Source organism: Carlito syrichta, unplaced genomic scaffold (assembly GCF_000164805.1).
Source record: "Carlito syrichta isolate Samal-C Ts95f unplaced genomic scaffold, Tarsius_syrichta-2.0.1 Scaffold287776, whole genome shotgun sequence".
NCBI classification, from domain to species: domain Eukaryota; kingdom Metazoa; phylum Chordata; class Mammalia; order Primates; family Tarsiidae; genus Carlito; species Carlito syrichta.
Window position 1 is genome coordinate 231144 of NW_007231872.1, and position 25867 is coordinate 257010.

Consider the following 25867-nt stretch of genomic DNA (forward strand, 5'->3'; position numbering starts at 1 on the left):
GCCCAGTAGGTCGAGGCTGCAGTGGCCGGGAGCAGCCACTGCACTCCAGTCTGGGCGACAGAGTGAGACTCCAACTCAAAAAAAAGAAGTCTACATTTAGAATGACCTTTATTTTGGCTTTACTAAACAGCTTCCAAATTTGAAAAATCATTTTGAACTGCTCCACCTCTAAGATCTCTAAGCTTAAAGGCAATTTTCCACATGTACCTCTTCTATCTCTTTTCTTCCCACAAATATTATTAAATCTCTACAATTTGCCAAGTATTTTCTAGTTGCAGAGATATAGTAGTGAACTCAGATTTCTTTTTTTTTTTTTAGTTGGAGTCTCACTCTATTGCCCAGACTGGAGTGCAGTGGCACACTCCAGGCCACCGCAGACTCGACCTGCTGGGCTCCAGCAATCCTTCCACCTCAGCCTTCCAAGTAGCTGGAACTACACAGATTTAAAAAAAAAAAATCCTTTTCATCTTAAAGCTTACATAATTACAAGATATACAAAAAATAAGTAGAAATCTTAAAATAAGTTAAATATGGAATATGATAATGATAAGTGCTAAGAGAAAAATAAAGCAAGGAGGATAGAGAATACGTTTAAGTCCTTTCACATTTTTTTTAGATGAGACAAGGCAGCATAAGGCTTACTGATGAGACCCAAAGGGAAGAGAGAACAAGGTGTGCAGTTTTTCAGAGGAAGAGCCTTCCACGAGAAAAGAACGGCAAGTACAACGGTCCTGAGGAGGGTCTATGCCTGACTGTATTTGCCAAAGGAGCAGAGCAAGTAACAGGAGGGTAGTACAAGATAACATCAGAGAAATAGATGGACCAAATCTTGTTGGGCTTTGTCTATCCACAGGGGGTAGATTTTACTGCAAAGGACTCATTCTCTGACCTTATTGTAACCCATGCTATGTCCTTTCCCACTCATTCTTCAACAGCCCACCAGCTCATATGTCTTCTATCCACAGCAATCCATTTCAAGGTGTTTTTGTAAGCATCCTGATTTTTCGAATTCACCTTCCTTTCAAACCTCTTACTATATCTATGTGTCTGTGGCTAAGCTGCCCAAGTATTGCAGAGAAAAAGTAGATTATTTCTATTAAACATTTATATAAACTTCTTAGTATCAAGAGACCTGATGCTCAAGGTAATAGCCTGAGCTTCTGATTCTGCAGCCCTTCACTCTCTCTAGGTGACCTTGCCTCTACTATACACTAAGGCTAAAACCACCGGACATGACCTTCCTCAACTCGGCACTTCTCTCATTTTTTCCCCCTTGTAGCTTCATCTATTCTCTGTGGTTTTCCCATTATTATTTCCTGTTACTTCCTTTTAAAAAAAAAAAAACTTCTTGAAATAATTTAATCTATCTCCTCTTTTCCCATTCTCCTTACCATAATATGATGACTATACATTATAGGTTATCATAACATCACTAAGTATCCCATAAATATGTATGATTATCATGTGTCAATTTAAAAGAAAAAAGATATATCAGCATTAAAAAATATACAGAGACAAATCTCCAAGTAAAAGGTTTTATTTGGTAATAATATACAATAAGTAGGATCCAGGACATACATACTGACCAGGGTGGCCTGCAGTATGTCTGAAGAACAAAGAAAATGTTAGTTTACTGAGAAAAATGGAGGTTATACAAGCTGTTTTGAAAGAAAGCTTATTAGTGCTGGCAGTATTTTCCAGAGCTGGCGAGTTTTGATTGGCAGGTGTCAGTAAATTGCTAGGTAGGACTTGTAATCTTGGAGTTACAGCTAGGTCCCTGCAGTTCTGGTTTGAGTTTGTGAGACAGTGAGGCAGGAGTTCTTGTACAAGTGTCTAGCAGTCTTTGTGTGTCTTGTATAGTAAGCTCTGGTTTGGAAAAATTTATTGTGATAGTTCTTGTTATCAGAAAAATTGTTCACGAAAGCCCTGCCTTCATGACTTTCCCCAGCTCCATGTTGCCAGGTTTTAACACAAGTGATTCTTTGTAGGAATTACAGATATAATTGCATAGCATACAACCATTTGAATTCAACCACTTAAAGTGTACAATTCAGTGGCTTTAATATATTCACAGACATGTGCAATCATCATCAGTCAATTTTAGAATATTTTTATCACATCAAAAAGAAACCTTTAACTATAATCCCTTACCTTTCTCACACCATCCTCAGCCATAATCAATCACTAATCTACTTTATGTTTCATAGATTTTGCTATTCTAGATTTTCATATGAATGGGATCATATAGTAGGGTTCACTTTTTTTTTTTTAATGAGTGGCTTCTTTCACTAGCATAATGTTTTCAAAGCTCATCCACATTGCAGCATGTATCAGTATTTCATCCTTTTTGTGGAGAAAGGGTATTTCAGCATACAGACATAGCACATTTTGTTTACTCATCTGTTTGATGGACATTTGGGTTGTTTCCATCTTTTGGCTATCATATATAATGGTGTTATAAACATTCGTGCACAAACTTGTTTTCTTTTAAAATTTATATGTGAACATATGTTTTTATTTCTCTGGGGTATACATCTAGAAGTGAAATTATTGGGTCATACGGTAACTCTATGTTTAACAGTTTGAAGAACTGCCAAACTATTCCAAAGCTTTATATGCCTTTAGGTTTCCAACAGCAATGTATGAAGGTACTAATTTCTTCATACTCTTGCCAATACTTGTTATTAGATTACAGGCAACCTAGTGAGTGTGAAGTGGTAGTTCATTGTGGCATTGATTTGCATTTCTCTGATGTTGACCATCATTTCACATGCTTATTAGCCATCTGCCTACATTCACTGGAGATTTGTCTATTCAGATCCTTTGTCTACTTTTTAGCTCCTCTGGGTTCTTTGAAATTTTATAAGAATTTTAGAATTGCTTGTCAATTTCTATAAAGAAGTCAGCTAAGATTCTTTCTTATAGTAACTGTATTGAATCTCTAGATCAATTTGGGGAGCACTGTCATCTTAACAGTTAAGTCTTGCAATTCATGAACATGGGATGTTTTTCCAGTTACTTAGATCTTTAATTTCTTTCAACAATATTTTACAGTTTTCAGATAATAGATTTACACCTCTTCTGTTAAAGGTATTTTTAGGTATATTGTATTTGTGGTACTGTCATACACATTGTTATCCATTAATGTTATAAACCCAAGAATAAATTGTTATAATTATTATCATCTGTCATCATTTCCTTAGCACATTATGGTTTTCTCCCACCCACCTTCTTTGTGCCATTTTTTGCAAATGTGTTCGGCATATATTATATTTCTAAATGTTAGAGGCTCTATAATGCATTCTGTATATATTATTTTATACAATTGCTTTTGAAGTCAGTTAAGAAAGAAGAAAACACGTGTTTATAGTGTTTTTTATAATTTCATTATTACCTTTACTAGTGTTCTTTGTTCATGTGGATTCCAATTATATGGGGTCACCTGCTTTCAGCCTGAAAGTAAGTTGGGTCTGCTAGCAGTAAACTTTCTTTTTGTTTAGGAATACCTTTATTCTGCCTTTGTTTCTGAAGGATAACTTTACTGGATATGGGATTCTTGGCTCAGTTTTTCCTTTGAGTGATTCAAGCCCACTATTTCTGGTATCCTTTGTTTCTGCTGAGAAGTCAGCTGTAAATATTATTTGGACTTCTCCATAAGTGATGGGTAGTTTTTCTCTTGCTGCTTTCAGAATTTCCTCCTTGCCTTTGATTTTTGACATTTTTTCTATGATGTGTCTGCTTCTGAGTCTTTTTGTATTAGTACTACTTGGAGTTTGGCGAGTTTCCTGGATGTGTAAGTTACTGTTTTTCAATAAATTGGGAAGCTTTCGGTCATTGTTTCTTTATTTTTTTTCTCTTTGCCCTCTCTCCTTGCCTTGGTACTACCATTACATAGATGGTGGTGTGCTTAATGGTTTCCCATATTTCTTCAAGGCTCTGTCCATTTTCTTCATTCTTTTTTCTCTCTGTTCTTCAACTTGTGTAATATCTATTAATCTAGCTTCAAGTTGGCTAATGTTTTTTTTTTGCCAGTTCAAAGCTACTGCTGAGCTCCTCTAGTGTATTTATTTCAGTTACGGTACTTTTCAAATCTATAGTTTCTATTAGATTTTCTAAATAATTTCTCTTTATTGATATTCTGGTGATGCACAACACTGACATCACACGTTCCTTTATTTCATGTTTTGGTTTTTTTTTTTTTTGTTCTGTGAACATCTTTATAATGGCTAGTTACTTTGAAATCTTTTTCTGCTAAATCCAATATCTGGCTGCTTTCATAGGCAATGTCTATTGTCTGCTTTTTTTCAGTGTATGGGTCACACTTTTAAGTTTCTTTGCATGCTACATACTTTCTTGTTGGAAACTTAACATCTTGGATGATATATTATAGTAACCCTGGGTACTGGTCCCCCCATTTCTGGGGCTTGTATTATTTGTTTGTTTAGTGACTGGCTAGATTATTTCAGTGAAGTCTGTCTCTTAAGGCTCTGATGTTGTTCCTTAGGGAGACGCAGCTTCGAACATGCTCATAGTTACCCAGTGATGGCAGTGATAATGGTAGGATTCTCTTCCTTACTTTTCTTGATGATACCCAGATATTAAATTCTACTAACCGATTGCTCTAGATTTTCACCAATGCCCTGGGATGAACTCCTCTACAAAGGAATCCAATCTAATTGTAGCTCTTTGTTAGAATAGTTTCTGAGGTCATGTTTGATATTTGTTCTGACTCCAGGAGAACTCCTACTTGTCTTATCTCCTGGGTCTCTCCAGAGAGCCAGCTAACCTACAACTATCTTCACTAGATGGACAAATCCCCCCATTGCCTTTTACCACAACTTCCAGGGTTTTTTGGGAAGTGCCCTCAGGTTTAAACTTCTCCTGATTTTGTTGAAAATGAAATCAGTTACTTTGGGAAGAGATTAGGAGCTGTTTTATTGCCTGCTTCTTTCCCAGGCAAAAATCTTTATACTGTGGCTCTGAAGCTGAAGGTGGAAAAAAGGGCAAGCTTCTTCTGAGTGACACCTCACTCAAGGAAGTGAGCAGTTGTTAGAAGAAGGGCAATTGTGTAAAGTCCTCTCAGTTTGCATTTGCTGGCAAAGAATCACTACTCCAAAACCTAGGTAAAGATTACTCTGGCCTGTGTTTTCAGTCTGCTAATGAGTATGGGTTGGGCATGATATGGGAGCCCTCATCTCTTGACCTCACTTACCTGGGAGTTTGCCTCAGCAACTCAGGGCACTATGAGAAATGCTGAGAGGTCCTGCTCCTCCGGGGAAGAGTGCTCTCCAGCTGGAGCTAGGGGAGAGAGTGCTCTGTGTTCTTGTGTATTGCAGCCTAGAATGGAACCTCCACTTCACTAAGCTGGGAGGGGATGTAAAGGGGAACAATCTTGGTTTAAATGCCAGAGGCTAGCTTTTCTTACCAAATTTTCATAGAGTTTCTTAAATACATGTTACTTTATTTGCTGTTTGTGTCTAGGACCATTTTCCAACTCCAACTTAAATGAACTCATTCTCTGGAGTTTCACCACTACTTTGAGCTGCCCTCCTGTCTCACCAGCTTTTTCTATCTTAGTCTCCTTTGCAGGCTGTCCATTCCTTTGTCCTATCTATAAATGTTGGAGTGCCTATCATGAGCCAAGATTCTTTTTTCTCTCCTTATACATATTCCCTATGTAATCTCTTCCAATTCCAATAATTAAAAAAAATGTATATGACGATTCCCAAATACACATTTCTAGCCCTGACTCATACTCAATTACCTTTTCAACAACTCTATTTGCATTTTCAATTCAGCAGTTTCAAAAGAAAAATCATAATTCAACACAATGCTTTGAGAGAATCAAAGTCTTCTACCAACTAGTCATATGCTTGATTCCCCCTTTCTTCTAAAACCTACACTATCAGGAAGTTCTATTGGCTTGCCCTCTATATATCTTAACTCAAGATACATCTTGAATCAATCTGACCAATTCTTACCATCTCAGCTGCTCACCCTAGTTCAAGTCATTATCATCTTTTGTCTGGATAAAGAAAATAGCTTCCGTTTCCTATTTCCTCACCTCTGTGTTTACCTCTCGTAATTGTCCAAATAGAAGCCAGAATGCTAATTTTAAAATGTTTATCAGTTCATATTATTCCACTAAAGTCAATGGTTTCCAACTACAGTGGGGGAAACTCCAAACCCTTTATCATGGCCTCTAAAGTACTCCATAATCTCACATTTCCTTTCTCTCTGATTCAATCTTAAACCCTTTTTTTCCTTCATTTACTATGTTCCAGTTGCACCAGCTTCTTTCTGTTCCTTAAACCTTCCTATCTTAAGTATCTCAAGAATCTATTTGCTGTTCCTACTTGAAATCTCCCATGGTTGACTGCTTTACATTATTTAGATCTCAGGTCAAATGTTACCTACGCACAGACACCTTCTCTGGTCACCCTAAATAACAAAGGCAATGCTATCACATTATTTTGTTTTATTTGCTCCATACAATCACCACAATCAAAAATTGAGCTTGAGTACTGAATGCTAAAATGCTAACCTGGCTATTCATGGTTTGACTTTTTTGATTCTTCTAGGACCTTGCTCCATTTATTCTCTTTTCTTTCTTGCAACTCCTAGCTCTGTTTGTCTCCACTGGCTATTTCTTACTACAAACACTCTTAACTCTCTATCATTAAAAACACAAAAATAAACTTTCCTTTGATTCAGTTAATATGTCAAATTCATGTTTTATTTTCTCAAAAGAAAAATTTCTCAAAAAAATTTTTAAATCTCTTATGTTTGTCTCCTTACACCCCCATGATTTTCTGACTCCTTGGAAGACAGGTCCTACACTTCCTTGTCCTCAACAACCACTTTCTGAATTCAACTCCAAAGACTGACATTGATTTCCTATAAGTGGTTTCTCCACTCTAATTTCTCTTCCTCTATTGAATTTATTGCCCCCCCCTTTTGTAACACAAGTGACATATATTCATTTTAAATAAAAGCAAAAACTACAAAATAAGAATTCTATCTCCTGGAGATAAACCACTATTATCATTCGCTTTGCATATTTTTATATCTTTTTCAGCACATGCATATGGATTTAAAAACAAAACTAAGCCAGAAATAGAATGATACTGTATATGCTATTTTACATATACTTTAAAAATGTAATATATCATTAAATCTTTGTAGATCAACAGATACAGTTTCTGTCCTCTTGTCTCCTATTAGGACTTATCCAATCTCCCTGTTTATCATAAAATAATTATTGAAAAGACAAATTGATCTCATTCTAACATTCTAGTCTATAGTGGCCAATTATTCTGACAGTCAAAACTTTTTTTTGAGACAGGGTCTTGCTATGTTGTCTAGATTGGTCTCAAACTCCTGGGCTTAAGCACTCCTCCCAAGTAGCTGTGACTACAAGTGTGTACCACTCCACCTGGCACTAGTCAGAACTTCTATATGCTATATTTTGTCAGTCAGAACTTCTAAGTACAGTGCACACAAATTCAACTACAAGCAATTAGAAAAGAAATTAAAAGAGAAACAAATACAAATCTATCCAAAATTTTTCTTTCAATGTAGGTGATAAGAAACTGCTGCTGCTCTAGCTAGCCTTGTCACAATAAATATGAATCTAGTGTTTAAAGAAAGTTGTGAAAACCAATCCTTAATATTATACTCAAGGGATTTTCTGTTTTTAAATAGAAATTTGAAAGGCTGTTTCAATTTTGGAGAAAAAGGTGACTGGGTTGAACTTAATGAGATTACGAAGTATATTGGTTTCTGACGTGGCTCCTAAATATGGCTATGTTAACTCTACTTTATGGGTACTCTAAGGATTTTCAGGAATATTTTTGCATATACAGTAGGTCCTCCATTTCTGCAAGATCCACATCCAAGGAGTCAGCCAACCAAAGATCAAAAACCTAGTTAGGCCTACAATGATTGTATTGGTACTGAAACACGTACAGATATTTTTTTCTTATCATTATTCTCTAAACAACACAGTATAGCAACTCCTTACTGAAGTCCCCTACATACAACCAATTTTCCATTCCAAGAGTGCATTCATGAGTTCAATTGTTGGTAAGTCCAACAAAGTTAGTCTAGCTACCCAACTAACACAAAGTACTATACTGTAATACTTTTCACACAAATAATACATAAAACACAAACAAAAACATAAAGACAACATTTAAAATCTTATAGTACAGCACATAACAATGTATGCCAGACATGTGAACTAACTTATGTGAATGGACATGAAATGCACATTCACATTTTTGAAAGTTCACAACTTGAAAGTTCATATGTAGAGGACTTACCATTCACAGAATTTATATCGTATTACGTATTATAAATAATCTAGAGATGATCTAAAGCATATAGGAGGACATGCATAGGTTATATTAAAATACTATGCCATTTTATATAAGAAACTTGAACTTCCTAATGAAACCTATAGTTTCCTATAGATACCAGAGGATATCTGTACTCTGCTTTTCCTAATACACTGGTTGAAATCCTATCCTAGCATAAGATTTTTCTCCTCTATAGCTTCTGAATACACAAGGTTCCTTCTACATCATGCTTATGCCAGTGGTGGTCCATCAATAATGATACTATTGATGTAATTATAAGTATATTATTGATTAAAATACAACAACCACATATGCATATCTCTTAGCTTGTGATCACTCTATTTAGTGTTATACTTTCAAACCAACTCTTGTAGGTACCAGAATTCTCAACTAAGGGTGAGGTTTGACTTCTTCAATTAACAGTTTTGCAGTCTTTTAAAGTACACAAATAAACAACAATCATTACCTATATTTAGAGTTAAGCATTTTCCCAATTTCTAATGTGTAATAAAAACAAGACAAAAGCCCTTAACAAGTTAGATCAAATTAAACAAACATACTCATAATCTGGCTTCTGGAGGGTGAATATATCTTGTGTGTCATCTTCTACATGTGGTAGGTCACCATAGAAGTCTGTAGTTCCACTTGCATTAAAATTCCCCTGGATATTCTGACTGGATTGTTGAAGACGCTTCCATAAATCATTATAAAGATGCAATAATTTAGGGTATTCTCCTTCAAATGCCTGCTTCAAAAACATAGAAGCTGCCAAGAAAAACAAGAACATGAATCAGATAAACAATAAAACAATAAAATGGAGCAAATAAATGTTTCTTTTGCATTTGAAGATAATGTTACAAATCACCTACATGACAGGACAAACCAAAACATGTTCCAATGAGGCCTTTTATAATAATGCTAGTAAAAGTAATTTTTCTCCCAGATTATTCACTGCATTTGATATGTATGTCATATATTTTGAAACTTAATCTACATTAAAAAAATAGAAAAATTTCACAATTGTAGTTGAAGATTTCTATTCCCACTGTCAAGAATTAATAAAATAAGTGCACAGAAAAACAGAATACAGAAAACTAAACAGCACTAAGACTAACTGACTTAATTTACATTCATATAATACTTCATCCAAATTAGCAAATACACATTCTTTTCAAGTGCACATAAAATATTCATCAAGAGCAACAATATTTGGTTCCATAAAACAGGTCTGAATACATTTTTTAAAAAGCCCTTCAAGTCATACAAAGCAAGTTCTCTAACTAAAATAGTTTTAGATGAAAAATCAGTAACAAAAAGATATCTGAAAAAATACTTAAATATTGGGAACTATAAAATGTTTTCATGACCTTTTAAGACAAGGGTAATGGGGGGGTGGAGGAAGCTTCTAAATAACCCAAGGGTCAAAAAAAAAAATCAAAAAGGAAATTATAAATAGTATTCTAACTGAAAATTATAACACAACCTATCAAAATGTATGGAATGTCACTAAGGGAGTACTTGAGGGAAATTTATATAAATCCTTACATTTGAAAAGAGGAAAACGTTCTAATCAATGACATAAACTTCTATTTTAATAACACTGAAGGCTGGGCATGGTAGCTTATTCCTGTAATCCCAGTACTTTAGGAGGCTGAGGCAGGTAGACTGCTTAAATCAGGAGTTCAAGACCAGCCTGGGAAACATAGCAAAAGCTTATCTCTACAAAAAAACAAAAAATTAGCTGGGCATGGTGGTACTCCCAGCTACTCGGTAGGCTAAGGTAGAAGAATTGCCTGAGCCCAGGAAGTCAAGGCTGTCGCGAGCCATGCTTGTCATGATCATGCCACTGTACTTTAGCCTGGGCGACAGAGTGAGATCTCTCCCACTCCCTAAAAAAGGACACTGAAAAAGAGGGTCAAATAAAACCCGAAGTAAACAGAAGAAAGAAAATAATAAAGATCTAAACAGATATCAATCAAATAAAAAACAAAAACAAAAGGGAAACATTGAAACCCAAAACTGATTCTTTGAGAAGATAAGTAAAATTCATAAACTTTTAGTAGAATGAATTAGGAAACAAAGAGGAGAAACAAATTAGCCAATTAAGAGATGTGCCCTTATTACAAATTACATAATATTCTACAGATACTAACAGGATAATAAAGAAATTACAAGTAACTTTATGCTAAAAAATTTGAAAACTTTCATGTAACGTATAAATTCCTTGAAAGACCCAAACTACCACAGTTTAGTCAAGAGGCAATAGATACTTACATCTACTAAATTTTTTAGTTAAAAACATCTCCACAGAGGAAAAACTACAAGCCCAGATGACTTCCATGGTGAGCTCTATTAAACAATTTAAGAAAAAATACTACCAACTCTATACTACTTTATAACTCATTCTATGAGGCCAGCATTACCTTGATACTAAAACCAAAGACATTAAAGAAAACAAACAATACCCCTCATGAATATAGATGCAAAAATTATAAACAAAATTTCAGCAAATATAGTCAAATAATATATAAAAAGGATAATACATCATGACCAAGCAATTCATGGTTGCTTTAACATTTTAAAATTAGTCAATGCAATTCGTCATATGAACAAACTAGAAAAGTATGTGATCTTTTCAATAGATGAAGAAAAAAAATTTGAAAAAAACTAACATTCATTCCTAACAACAACTCTCAGTCAACTAGGAACAGATAGAAAGATCCTCAACCTGATAAACAGCATCTACATAAAACTACAGCCAATGTGATACTTAACAGAAAAACAGTTAATACTTTTGCTCAAAAATTAGCAACAAGACAATGTCAGCTGTCACCACTTCTATTCAATATTGCACTGGAGGCTCTAACCAGTGCAATAAGATCTAAATAAATAAATAAGACATTCAGATTGGAAAGGCACAGGTGACACAGTCTTTATTGACAGATAACATAACCATCTATGTAGAAAATCAAATGAAATCTACCAAAAAAGCTAATAAAGTTAATATAATAAGTGAATTTAGTAAAGTTGCAGGACATAAGATCAATGTGTAAAGTTCAATAGCATGTCTATATACTAGCAATAAGCAATCAGAAATTTAAATTTTAAAGGAATACAATTTACAACGCATTAAAAATATGGAATATTTAGAAATATGACAAAATGTGAAATATCTGTACACTAAAAACTGCAAAAACAATGCTGAGATAAAAAAAGACCTATATAAATGGAGAAAGGTAAGATGCTCATAATTCAAAAGATTCAATACTATTAAATGTAAGCGATACCCAAATTAATGTATATATTAAACACTAAGAAGTCTCATTTAAAATCAATGCAGGCTTTCTTTTTGTAGAAATTGAAACTATATAAAATTCATATGAAAATGCATAGGACCTAGAGTAACCAAAGCAACTTTGAAAAAGAATGAAGTTAGAGTACTAACACCACCTGATTTTAAAACTTGTCAAGCTACAGTAATCAAAACATTGGTACTGGTGTAAAGATAGACACATGGATTAATAACACAGTATAGAGTCCAAGAATAGACCCATACATATGTGGAAAACTGAATTTTGACCAAGGTACAAAGGCAATTTAGTGGAACAGGATAGAGTTCAACAAATGGTACTAGAACAACTGAATATCTACATGCAAGAAACCTCTTGAATCTACACCCTGTACCTTATACAAAAATTAACCCCAAAAGGATTACATCTTCTAGAACAAAACACATGAGATAGCTCTTCTTTCCTTGGGTTACACATGATACAAAAGTATAATCCATAAAAGACTAAACTGATAAATTGGACATCATCTAAATTAAAAGTATCTGCTCATCAAAAAACACTGCTAAAAGAATGAAAAGACAATCTAGAGAGAGAAAAGTAACTTCCCAGTCTGATAAAGCATCTGTATCAAGGATAAAGAACTCTCAAATCTCAATAATAAGAAAACAACCTAATTTTTAAAATGAGACCTGTACCAAAGAAGGTATACAAATGGCAAATAAGCACATGAATAACTCAACATCTTTAGCCAATAGAGAGATGCAAATTAAAACCACAATGAAATACAACTATGTAACTGTTCAAATTAAAGAGTGACCATATCAAATGTTGGGGAGGGTGGAAGAACTGGAACTCTTATTTGTGGAAAGATAAAACTGCATAATCATTTTGCAAAAAAGCGTTTGGCACTGCATCAACATCCTAAATACACACCTACCATATGGTTAAACCATTCTGCTCCTAGATATTTATCCAATAAAAGTAACAGTATTTGTCCATATAAAGATATATACAAGAACATTCAAAGCACCTTTATTAGTAATAGCAAAAAAAAAAAAAATTGGAAAAAATCCAATGTCCCTCAACAGGTGAATGCACAAAGTGTAATATAGCCATACAATGGAATACACTACAATATGGATAAATCTTAATAAAATCATGCTGCACAAAGGGGATTAATTACAAAGGGATATGAAGAAATTTTTGGAGATGAAGGATATGTTCATTGATCTTGATTGTTGTGGTAATTTCATGGATGCACCAACATGTCAAAACTTATCATTGTATACTTTAAATATGTGCTGTTTATTGTATGTCACTTATAACCCAATAAAACTATTCAAAAGAGAAATAATTTCAGAGAGAACCTCTTTGGCCTCCCTTTTCCTCTGATGAAGAAACAATCACCATGGGTTCGGAGTATTCCTATACATTCTTGCAGGGCATGCCAGTAATGCAAGGCCCATGTTGTTCTTATATATGTAGCAAGCAACTGTGAGAGATATGGTAACATCTCTTGCAAACAACAGCAGACTTGCTTATGGCTCACTACAAAAGCTGTAGTTTCTCCAAGCTCAAGGTTCCTTACCTGCAATGCAAACTCATAGCATACGTACCATCCAGGTGGTATCTCTCCATAATATTTGGAGACTGGAGAATGGACAAACAATATACCCATGATCGTGCTTCTTGCTGTATTGTGAGTAAGAAAGTTCTTTTTCTCTAATCCAGGAGTCTCATGTCTTCTGACAACATTCATAAAACTATGGCAGGTTAGTTCTTTTTAAGTAAGATAAAATCTCAGATTCCTCAGTTTTTGAACTCTCCTAATCAAAATCATATTTCTTTGGTAATTCTCTGACAACAATCTGTTATTTGCTTTTTTGTATTTATCACAATTTCTAAACATAACTGAAGTAGGTTTCCCCTACTTGATTGCAAACTCCATGAGGGCAAGGATAATGTCTGTTTTCTTTAATGCACTTTTGGTACCCCAGCACAGTGCCTGAAATAGTAGAGGTTAAGTAAATATTTCTTGAATGATAAAACAAAGTAAGTTTTGTTTTTTAATGGATGGTATCAATTTCATAATCTTATCTATTTAGAACAAATCATTGTTGAGGGTTTCAGACAGCAAAACTTTTCCTATATCATCTCAGTAATGTGATTATTTAACTGTAAATTACTTAAATAAAATATATTTAAAGCTTACAAAAAAGTACTATATATTTAAATCTTGAAGCTAAGTGCTACTTTAATTTCTTTGATATGTAACTATAGTATCCACACTACCAATACAATTTGATTATAATCAATTATTTATTTGATAAATATTTATAGAGACTCTATTATACATTTTAATAATCTAACTCATCATTTGTAGATGAAAAATTATAGGTTACTAATTCCCAGTTACTTGGAAATTTATTATTCAGCTCATTCCTGTGTACAAACTATTATTTTTAAAATTAACCACTAGTGATTACAACACAAGCACCTATATGAAGATTAAACTCACATTAAACAATTTAATTACTATTAAAATAATATTTTATAATTTAGAAGGCAATTCTATATAGAACTTTCTTGCAAGGTAATAGGTCTGGGGAAAAGAAATCTCTGATTATGAATGTCTGCCTTTGATTTTATTCCCGACTCTATCCTCTTGTATTTATTGCAATAAGAACCCCTACAGCTTAAAAAATTTGTAGGCTCAGACCCATCCCAAACCTTGAGCTAATCCACACAGAGAAGAAAGGATATAAACAGTCTATGTGTTCACATTCTCTCTTCCCACCTTTTCTACTCCAGTGCATTCTTTTACTTTCTTCCCAGCACTGAATGCTGTAAGAAGTCACTAGTTTGTGTTGACTGACTTTCCTTCTCCTTTAAAATGTAAGAGCAAGGATATTATTTGACTTATTTATCTTTGCCTTTCCTTTACCTACATTAACATTAGACATTGAATTATTACATGAAAAAAATAAAATGAAAGAATGAATGAAGTCATTTTCCCAGATTCTAATACCCTAGTTTTAATTGCCTCCCTACCCTACATCCCTGGTTTAAGGCTTCAGAGGACAGTCCTATATCTGCTTTATCCCAGAGCTGCAGCACTTACAGGTCTCGCCTTAGTCTCAACTAGCTGTGCCTAAATCTCAGCCTGTATGACACTGCTCCTCTTGCCTCACGTCCAGGCCACTGACTGGGGTCTAGCTAAGTATAGGTAGTACTCCTCACAATACTCCTTAAAACTGCCACTAATCTTCAGATGCCCAAATACTGGGCAACGCCAAATCTACTTGGAAGGATTTAATTATTCATCCGTTTAACACATATTTGCTGACCATTTATTACATGCCAAGTACTATTGTAAATGCCGGATATGCAACAGTGAACAAAATAGGCAATTTCCTATCCATATAGAGCTTATACGCCAGTGAAGAAAGACAATAAAGTCAGCAGGTGACATATTGCCAGGAAGTGCTAAGTGCTTTGAAGAAAAATAAAGCAATAGGGAATGCTATTTTATACGCTGTGGACCAGGAGGAGCCTCTCTGAATGAAGCAAGGATACGATTCATCCGGATATTTGGGAAGAGTGATCAGATGGAAGAAACAGCAAATGCAAAGGACTTGGAGATTATCCTAGTAGAGGCTGCTGACTGTATTTTAATGGAACTTGCCTGGTCTTTGAATATAATCTAAGAGAGATGATTATCTAAGACAGTCAGTCTTCATAGCTAGGTTAGGTCCCTTGTTTGCAAATAGACTGCTATCCATTTCTAGTTATTTCCTTTCCATGACTGACCTGGTCTCTAGTAAACCTCCAGGTCTTACACGTAAATCACTCATAATATGAAAATAAAGTAAGTCAGTAATCTAATGCCTACAAGATTGCTTGGAAATACAGTAAGTTCCCTACATATGAATGAGTTCTGTTCCGAGAGTGCATTTGTATGTCCAATTTGTTCATAAGTCCAACAAAATTAGCCTAGGTACCCAGGTAATAAAATCGGCTATATAGTACTGTACTCTAATAGATTTAGAATACTTTTCACACAAATACTTAAAAAAAACCCCAAAAATAAAGAAAACATTTTAAATCTTACAACACAGTATCTTGAAAAGCACAGTACTACAGCACAGTACAACAGCTGGCATTCAGGGGTTGGCAGTGAGTGAAAAGGCAAGAAGAGTTACCGACTGAGGAGGGAGAGGGGGTGGGAGACAATAGAGCGGAAGGATCATTAGCAACAGAAGATGAACGGCAAGTTGCAATTTCACTCATGCCTGATTATTGATGGCACAGGTTTTGGTTCCTTGCTGGATTCAATTCTATCTACCCTCTTAAAAAAACAATTCAGTGATGTTTGCGTAGTAGCTCTTTTTATCTTGTCATAGATGACACTGGATTGCATTCTGAACAGCTGCTGCAACCTTCATGTACCATTCTATGTTCGAGTTCTGTGCCTCAAAAACTAACAGTGCCTCCTCAAATAATATGAATGCACATTTGTATCCTTGAAAGTTTGTGACTTAAAGGTTCATATGTAGGGGACTAACTGTATTTTCTGTTTCATAAGTATATTAGCTGTCTATTGCCACATAACAATTTGTCATAAACATAACTACCTTTTTAACAACATACATTTATTTTCTCATAATTACTGTGGGTCGGGGTTAAGGCATGCCTTAGCTGAGTCCTCTGCTTCAGGACTGCTCATAAGGCTGTCATCAAGATGTCAGTCATGAATGAAGTCTCATCTAAAGGCTCAACTGGGGAAGGACTTGCTTCCAAGCTCTTGTGTTTGTTGGCAGGATTTAATTTCTTGTGGACTAGCTGTGCCTAAATCTCAGGCTGTATGCAGAAGCCTGTATCTTTGCAAACTGTTCCCAGTTTGCTGTTGGCTAGAAACCGACCTTAACTCCTTGCTAAGGGGACCTGTAAAACATGGCTGCTTGTTTCATCATAATGTGCAAGCCACAAAGGCAACAGAGCCAGTCTATTAACAAGACGAAAGTTAAAATCTTATGTAATCTCATCCCAAAAGGAACACTCTCTTTGTATGTACTATAAGTTAGAGCAAGTTCTGCCGGTAAACAAGGAAACTAGATTACACAAATATACAAATACCATGAGACAGATGTCATTGGGGGGCTATCTTAGAACCTGCCTGCAATAATAAAATATACCATACCTCATTTACATCTATGCAAATCACATAAAATTAAAATGTTAGAGACCATATAGCAGTCTTACAAATACTTAATTTTCAAATACTGATATACTATAGACTATATTAGTCCTTCCTAATATAAAACAATGACAAAATAAAATCAGTTTTATATTTTAAAAATTCTCTAGAGTTGGCAAAAAGCCCAAATACACTATAAAAATAGGTCAGACATAAAATAGGAATACCAGAGCAAAACATAGGTAAGTCAAATGCCTCAAGTTAATGAGTTTCCACTTCTGCTTTCTACTTGAACCACTGAAATGGTAATAATTTTTCTTTCTAAGTTCTAGAAATCTATGGTCCAAGAAATACATTAAAAGTAAATAAACATGTACATGAACTAAACCTAATTGTACACATATTTCATTGAGAATTAAACCTTTTAATTGTCTTTAATTATAATTTAATAAAACTAAAACCAGAATAAAAATCAAATACACCTTTGCAAAACTCAGAGAAACTCCACTTAAGATTAACAAAAATTAAAATGCAAGTCATATATATAAAATATTAGGCTGGAATAATTGTCTGGAAATATCAGGCTATGGGCTCTAGGAGGTTTCTTAGGTTTTGTTGTTGTTGTTTTCCCCTCATAAAGGCAGCAACACAAAATTATAGGATACAATACCAACTAGGTATGTATTCTGTACTGCAATCTTTCCCTTTTTAGCAGGGATATAAAGCATTCACAGTCTCTTCCGAATCTCTAAATCTCTAAGTCCTGATACACCTATGATATGAAGGTGGTCATCTTCCCGATTTCACAGAAAAAATAAAGGCCACTAGAAAAGAATCGCTTCAACTTTTTATTATCTGTCCCCATGTTTGAGGTCTTCAACTTTCTGACACATGTCCATTCTCTACTGCTCAACTTCTGTCTGCTTTCCATCCCATCCCATCCTATTCCATCTCATCTCCTCTTCAAGTTTATCATTCTCTTTTGTATTTTTAGCTTCCCACTTTCTACTGGCTCTCTCCCAAGATCAACAACCACAACAAAACAATGCTTGAACATGTTTTTTCATAATATATTTTTTAAAAATACCAATACTATGGCAACGTACTCCCCTTTGACCATAATTGTTCACTTACAGTCACCGTCCTGTTGTTCTCGGTAGTTACAGTCTACACACATGTCCTTGCCTCTTTCAGATAGCAACCAGACTTCTAACTGCCACAGTACCAGTGAAACTATTCTGGTAAAAATCACAATTACCATTTTATTTGTCAAAAACAGTGGGTCTCAGTCACCCTCTGTTGATCACTCTCTCCTTTAAGAAACACTGTCCATGACCTCTTCTCTTCCCTGGTTTTTCCATTTCTCCATTTTTTTTCCCTTTTTCTTCTGTGCTAACTTCCTTCCTCTGCTTTAAATGCTTTCCTTGAAATTTTGAAAACATTGTTATGGATTTCAACATATCACGTAGAGAAAATAGTATAATGAACCTCTGCGTATCCATCACTAAGCTTCAGCACCTAAAAATTCAATCTTGTTACCTAGGTCCCTGGTAATGAATACCCCTCTGTCACTATAAGTTATTTTGGAGCAAACAGCATTCTATCATTTCACCCATAAGTAATCAACAGGTATCTCTAACAACAACAAAAAAAACCCCACAATTTTCTTATCATACTTCACATAGTTAACAATCAGTGGCCACATTAGCCTGATTAACTTAGGAATTTTTTAATACTTTGTTTGATTTAGGATTCACAAATAATCCACATTTTGTAATTAGTAGACATATTGTCAACCTAATATATAGCGCTGCTCTCTCTTTTTATTCCTTTTAATTATTTGTTTAAGAAACGGGGCCGTTAGTCTTATAGTTTCCTAAAGTCTAGATTTTGCTGATTGCATCCTCTGATCCCTGCATTTCCTGCAAATAATCAGTTGGATCTAAAATACTGCTTTTCACCTTGGCTGTACCTCGAAAAAACTGACAAGCTTCTAAATATCCTGATGTTTGGGTCTCACCCTCAGCAACTCTAATGTAATTGTAGCCCAAGCTTTGGGGTTTTTAAATACTGACCAAGGGTGATTCCAAAGTACAAGCAAGTTGAAAACCACTAATATAGGTAAGAATTTGATCAGATTCTAGGTTTTATAATTTCTGACAAGACTAATGCATATGTAGTAATTGAATTTGTACACTGTTTGCCTTATTTAAATGAAATTAGCAACAATTAATAATCATTTCTAGGTCCACTAATTTCACTGGAGACTGCAAAATAAAGGGATTCTAAAATCCTTTCTGCATTTATTATAGGTAATACTTTAATAAATAGAAATTTCTTTCACTAATTACTTGGTTTCTCTGAGGTGCCATTTGTTTAGGAATGGCCAAAAAAAAAGTTTGATTGTATTCAATTTACCAGTTTTCAAAGTTCCATAGCATTCTCAATGGCAACCAACCAATAAGTGTTTCTTTATTAGTATTATTATGAATGCACAGATTTAGACATTTTGATGGGTTTCAATTCCTTGCAACTGTTATTCTTGTTGATGCTAAAATTATTCCATCTTTGGTAGGTGTCTATTCAAATTCTTCCTGAGTCTTTTTAACACAAACCTAGTAGTGTTTGATAGCTTCCTTGCTTTTTAAAATAAGGGGTTGCAGAATTGTACCACACACTTCTTGTCCCACACCTGGAATCAGCCATTTCTTCCCATTGTTAATGGGAAATCATGTTTAAAACCACAATATGAGTGTTAGAAGGGCTCTGTAGTATTGCAATGACCATTATTTCTAGGTCTTTTCAGTGGCCAGAGCTATGAAATGTATATACATCAAGTCATACTCTTTAAAGCGAAAATACATTGTCAGTTCACTTTGATCTCTCCCACTTTATGTGTTTTCTCCCAACCTGAAAATTCAGATTCACTATGATGTTGACATGATTATACACTTACTTCATCCCACCTCATACATACAACAGTCTAAAAATAACAATATTAATGCTATCATCAATATCTTGATTATTGAAAAGAATTATTTGGTTTTGGGGACAGTTTTGCTACCCTTTAAATATATCTCAAAAGGGAAACAAAAACAAATTCCTGAGGTTAAAAATAAAGTAGTCAAATGAGTAGGCAGAAAGTTAAATGAAAGAGCTTCTCTCTGCATGGTTATGCCACACATTTACATTTAATTATTTTATTTTACTTTAGATGTCTAGGAATTTTTTCTTTCATTTTAATTGTTTAATAACTACGTAAAATATTTATATGACTTCAAACTTAAATCTACACAAAATCTATATATAAAGAAATCTGGCTTTTATTTTATCTCTGTTCTCTCCAATGTATTCTTCATATTCATCCTCGTCAAGAGGATTGGTAAATTTTTCTAGAGTTCATACTTCAATTTTTAAAAAATATAAGAAAAAATGTATATTTATGTCACCCTCTGACCTCTTCATAGTAATATACAGATACTCCTCATTTGTTTCCTCATTTCTTTTATAGTTGTAGATGTACTTATTTTAACTAATATTCTAGCCATGAACATTTTAGTTGTTTCTTTTTTGTTTTATTCCAAATGATGCAGCAACTAGCCCTGTGAACATATATTTTTAAATTTTTGCCAGCATATCTCTCTAATAAATCCTTAGAAGTAGAACTGCTGGGTTAAAGTGTAAATGCTTATATAATTTTGTTAAGAACTCACAAACTCCCCTCCATAAGGTTTGTATGCTAATTACCAATGTGTAAGACTTTTTCCCTACAGGCTTGCCAATAGAGTATGTTATCAAACTTTTTGATTTTTTGCTAATTTGATAGTCAAATGAGAAATGACTTCTCTCCATACTTTTATTCTGCATTTCTCTATTAATGGATGATAGTGAGCATCTTTTCCATATACTTAAGATATACTAAATTTTTCCCTACATGATTGTTTTTTTCTTATTTTAGAAGCATTTCATATATATTAGGGATACTAATGCCTCATCTTTAATGTAAATTAGAAATATTTTTCCTACTTTGCCATTTGTCTTTTTCTTTTGCTTAAGGTTTTTTCTTTTCCACGTAAAATTTGAGAAATGTAATCAAACCAACAATCTTTTCATCATTGCTTCTGGATGTTCAATCAGTTAGAAAGGTTTTTATCCCATTCCTAGCTTATTTCACTTGTCTTTTCTTCTGACGCTGGAATGGCTTCATATTTTACATTTAATTGTTTGATCAGCTTGGAATTTATCCTGATATACAAAGTAAAGTGGGGATTTTTTTCTGTGAACCACTTTTATCTCACTTTGCTCTTTAACTCTGAGCAGTTTATCCACTTCAGTAACTACTGGATCTAATTTCCACTTAACAAATCTTTTCGGAGAGCTAAATATTTAAGTCTCATATTTGCTTTCTTCTTTTGTGTCAATAAAAATTGCTTCATATTTTACAACTGATGATTTAAAAATGTTCACTGCAAAGATTCAAATCAATAAAGGTATAGGGAAAAAACTAAAAATTATTAGCTTACTGTCCTATGATAATTATCACTAACATTTTTGCAATCATCTTTTTCATGTCCCTATTTATCATGAATACATATTGCTCTTTGTTTTCTAAAAGTACTTCGTATTAGGCCCTCACAGTTTTTCTCTTCAGATTTCCTCATAATGCAAAAACTTTAAAAAATTAACACTTTAGGGATTCATCTAAACAGAATTATTATTATGTACTGAGCACTGTACTCTCTGATAGGAATATAGTATGGAACACAGGTAGACAGAGAAACTTTTTCCAGAACCTAGTGAAAGATATAGTCAAGCTAGCAGGTGAGCCATTATGATGCAGTGGGATAAATACTGAAATCAGGGACATTCAGAGTTCTATGGCAGCTGATAGAGCCTATCTTGCCCATATTGGGGAGTGCATGGGAAGGGAGGCATCAGGGAACACTTTTTTTATTTCTATTTATTTTATTTTATTTTATTTTATTTTTTTGAGTTGGAGTCTCACTCTGTCGCCCAGACTGGAGTGCAGTGGCCGCTCCTGGCCACTGCAGTCTCGACCTACTGGGGCTCCGGTGATCCTTCCACCTCAGCCTTCCAAGTAGCTGGAATTGCAGGCGCGTGCTACCATGCCCGGCTAATTTTTTGATTTACTGTAGAGATGAGGGCTCACCAAGTTGCCCAGGCGGGTCTCGAACCAGCAGGCTCAGGCAATTCACTCACCTCAGCCTCCCAAGGTGCGGGATTACAGGCTGAGCCACAGAGCCCAGCTATGATGGAATTTTTTACCACACTGAGAATGACCTACAATTACATGCAACAATAAGGAGGACACTTAGAAACATTGAGCAAGTGAAGTCAGATGGCAGACACAAGAGTACAAACTAATGACTTTATCTGTATAAAAGAAAATAATAATTAAAAAAACAATTCCATTGTTTAGGAGGGGGCAGGCAGAAACTACAAGAGGGCATGAGGGGAATGTCTGAGTTACAGATAACACTGTTTCTTGATTTTGATGCTGCTGTTGACTTTAGTTACACAGATGTCTTGAAATTTGAAAAAGTCATCGATTTTGCTTTATGAGTATTACACTTTAATAAACACATTCTTAAAAGAATAATGAGTCAATGACAGATTTTAATCAGAAAAACAACATGATCAAATTTGTCCTGCCAAATAGCATACCCCAACAGCTTATTTTTTACAGGTTATATAAACTTTTGGTACTTTTTATAAAAAGACCCTTCTTCTCATGTCCTTAACACAAATTGCAAGTTTTATTCTTTTTGTGCTACTAGGTGTTTAGGGTAGTACCTTACAGGCTCATTAGAACTATGAAGCAAAATGCTTCAACTGCAAGGATCAAAATTCTAAAAAGTACTTTACATGAGGGTATGAGGACTATCTCCTGAGTATATATGTTTAAGTTAGACACTAACTTTTAAGAATTGGTCACAATACAATCCCATTTAACGGGTACACCATTTATCGTTATTTGAAGAACATACTCATAATTGTGTAGCTTATTTAACCTCCTAATTCTCAGAAAGACGTGACTTTTTATCATTACATAGATTTTTAAAAGGTAACGATAATAAGTTTTAGCATAATATTTCAAGTACTAAAACTTTTATAATCTTAAAACATGCATATTATAGTGTTTCTCTTATTCATCCTTGGTTTGGATGAATAAGCCCAAGTTTTACAGATATAAAGCCATGTTAGCTCTCTTAATTGTATAAACAATTTCTTTGAGTTGCGTAAGAGTTTTGAGAGACTAATATTACACAAAGGGTTTTAAACTTTTAAAAAGAAATTTACTTGCTAGACTTTTCAAGCACACTTCAAAAAACGCTTTTGGTAAGTACTCAAGTTTTCATAAAAGGGCACCTTCTCTTCCTTAATTCCTTCTCTTTCAGTCAACAAGCATTTATTGAAGCAAGCCCTACTGTGTGTCGAGTACTCCTCTAATCATTGAGGATAGTTCCATGTCTAAATTAGCATTCCCTTTCTTTTTTCTGAGTTGGAGTCTCACTCCGTCATCCAGGCTGGAGTGCAATGGCAAGCTCACGGCCACCCCAGCGTTGACCTGCTGGGCTCCTCCAAGTAGCCAGAATTACAGGCACACACTACCATGCCTGGCTACTTTTTTGATTTATTGTAGAGACAAGGTCTCACCATGCTGCCCAGGCTGGTCTCAAACCCGCAGGCTCAGGCAATTCTTCTGCCTCAGCCTCCCAAAGTTCTGGGATTACAGGCTTGAGCCAGTGTGCCTGGCTCCCTTTTTTAAAGTGCTTACATTCTAGTGGGGAGTCAGTCATGACAAATTAATAAATATTAATATACCATTATTTATTATATGTAATATTTACTATAAATAGTAAATAATAGTATATTAAAAGGTGACAAGAGCTATTAAGTAAAATAAAGCCTGCTTATTTATGATGAGACATTCTGGGAAAATCATCAGATCACAAAGAGGAATAATGTTTTCATTTCAAAGAGTTCAAAATGGTAATGTTTACTTTGCTTGTTTCTATTGAGACTTAAAAAATATGTATTATAACTTAACAGGCTGATGAACAAATATCATTATTGTTGTTGGAAACTACAACAGCAAAATAACAGGCAAAAAGCTTAGAAATCATATTGGAAATAACATTACCCACAGATAATTAAAGCAGCAGACTTTCTAAAATAGCTATTTTGAATCTTCACAGTGACAAGTTCAAGTCTTTTTCCTTTTGAATAAACTAAATGTACTATTTGTCAAATTTCTGGATTATACCTTCTAGTAGAACCTTTTTTTTTTTTTTAACTAAGCATGAACATGTATAACCAGAAAGAACATGTTCCTAACTAAGAAAATTTCCCTTCAGATATACTCTGCCAAAGTATTACTTACTTAGACAATCTGTTACATTGTGTGTAATCCTCAACTCCACAGATGGTTGCACTTCCTTAATATTGCCTGTCTATAATTTTAACAGTACTATAGTACATTTCAGGGACTGTATGTGCTAAAAAATGAAAGGTGCTTTATACACAACTTACTTTGGAGTTCTCCCAAAGGAAGCTATTAAAGTAATAATGCTATCAGAAGCAAAACTATTCTGAAGGTGAAATATTAATGGGATTTTTCTGCCTAAAAATTGTGCTTCCTCTCATTAGCACCTTTGACTATATAAGACAAATAGGTCCCATAAGAACTGAAAAACATACACTGGATCTGGCAACTAAGAAGTAGGTCATTGCTTACCTTAATGAGAACAGTTTCAATAGAATGGTGGAAGAAAGCCAGATTACACCTAGTTGAGAAATCAACAGTATGAAAATGAAGATAAAAATGCAAACTACTCTTTTGAGAAATTTAGATAAAAAGAGAGAGAATAAACAGCAACTAAAGGGGAATTCTCTAGTTTTATTTTAGTTTCTATTAGGCCAGAACAACTTGTATTAGTCTTATATCTAAAGGGAAGAAATCAAGAGAAGGAGAAATCCAAGAGAAGAAAAGAAGTAAGATGATCTTGCTGGGGGGGGGGGAGACAAAGCTGCTATGGCTACCAGTAACTGGGTGGTCTTGGGGAAGAAGAAAGCAATATTCTGAAGCCTAAAGGGAGGAAATAAGGTTCTTATATAGAAGGGAAGAATTCCCTAATGACATTAGTGCTCTGATGACCCAGGAGATAAAGTTGGTCTGAAGAGTGAGCACAATGGGGGAAAAGGAAGGTATGTGGAGAGTACTGAAGGTTTATAATGGCTAAGGAAAGGAGGAAAAGAAGGTGATCACAGACAAGTAAATGCCAGCGCATTACACACACATACACACAACCCATACACAACTTCAACGAGCAACTTTTGTTCTGGTCACAGTGGTATAACAGGATCCAGATGTACTAGCCTATCTTAAACAAACAAAAAGTGGACACCACATATAAAATGATGGCTTTCAAGTCGGCACTTAATATGCAACAAAGGACAGTGATCCCTGAGAGATAAGGAATACATGAGGTGAAACCTGCAGCTGCCCCAACTGATTTCCTCAAAGGAGTTTCCAGGCCACAGCACAAAAGGAGGGAACAAATCCCTCCCTCTACACCCCGCTCTCCGGTACAAGGAAAGAGAAGCAACAGAGTTCAACTAGAAAGAAGAGATCTGTAATGGGGTCAACTGGAGTATTCAGCAAAGCACTGATCTGCACATGTGTATGAAGAAACTTCCAGAGCTTACTTTCCAGGGGAAAATAACACAAAAAAGGACTAGTGGGAACATACCTTTTATACAAGACTGAAAATAGTGTCTATTCTCTAGTGCCAGGGTGGAAAATCTAATTCATAAGGTATTTGGGGGTACTAAGAAGAGTATGCCTCAATAATGGGAAATAATTAGTCTCAAATTAACTGCTGCTCTGAATATGCTAATAAATCTTAAAGCAAGACTCAAAAGGATCAAACTGCTTCTAAGTAACTTGACAGCATTAGAGAACAAGAATATTTACAAGACAAAAGTAACACCAAACA

General features: G+C 34.7%; 1 protein-coding gene across 1 annotated transcript in view; it reads right to left on the reverse strand.

Annotated features, from left to right (window-relative positions):
• Positions 1–25867, reverse strand: part of LOC103255047 (conserved oligomeric Golgi complex subunit 5) — a 116023-nt gene that overhangs the window by 83461 nt on the left and 6695 nt on the right. The window contains exon 2 of the mRNA XM_008053018.2: positions 8921–9125. Within this exon, the coding sequence (XP_008051209.1) occupies positions 8921–9125 (205 nt within the window). The remainder of the gene's footprint in view (positions 1–8920; positions 9126–25867) is intronic.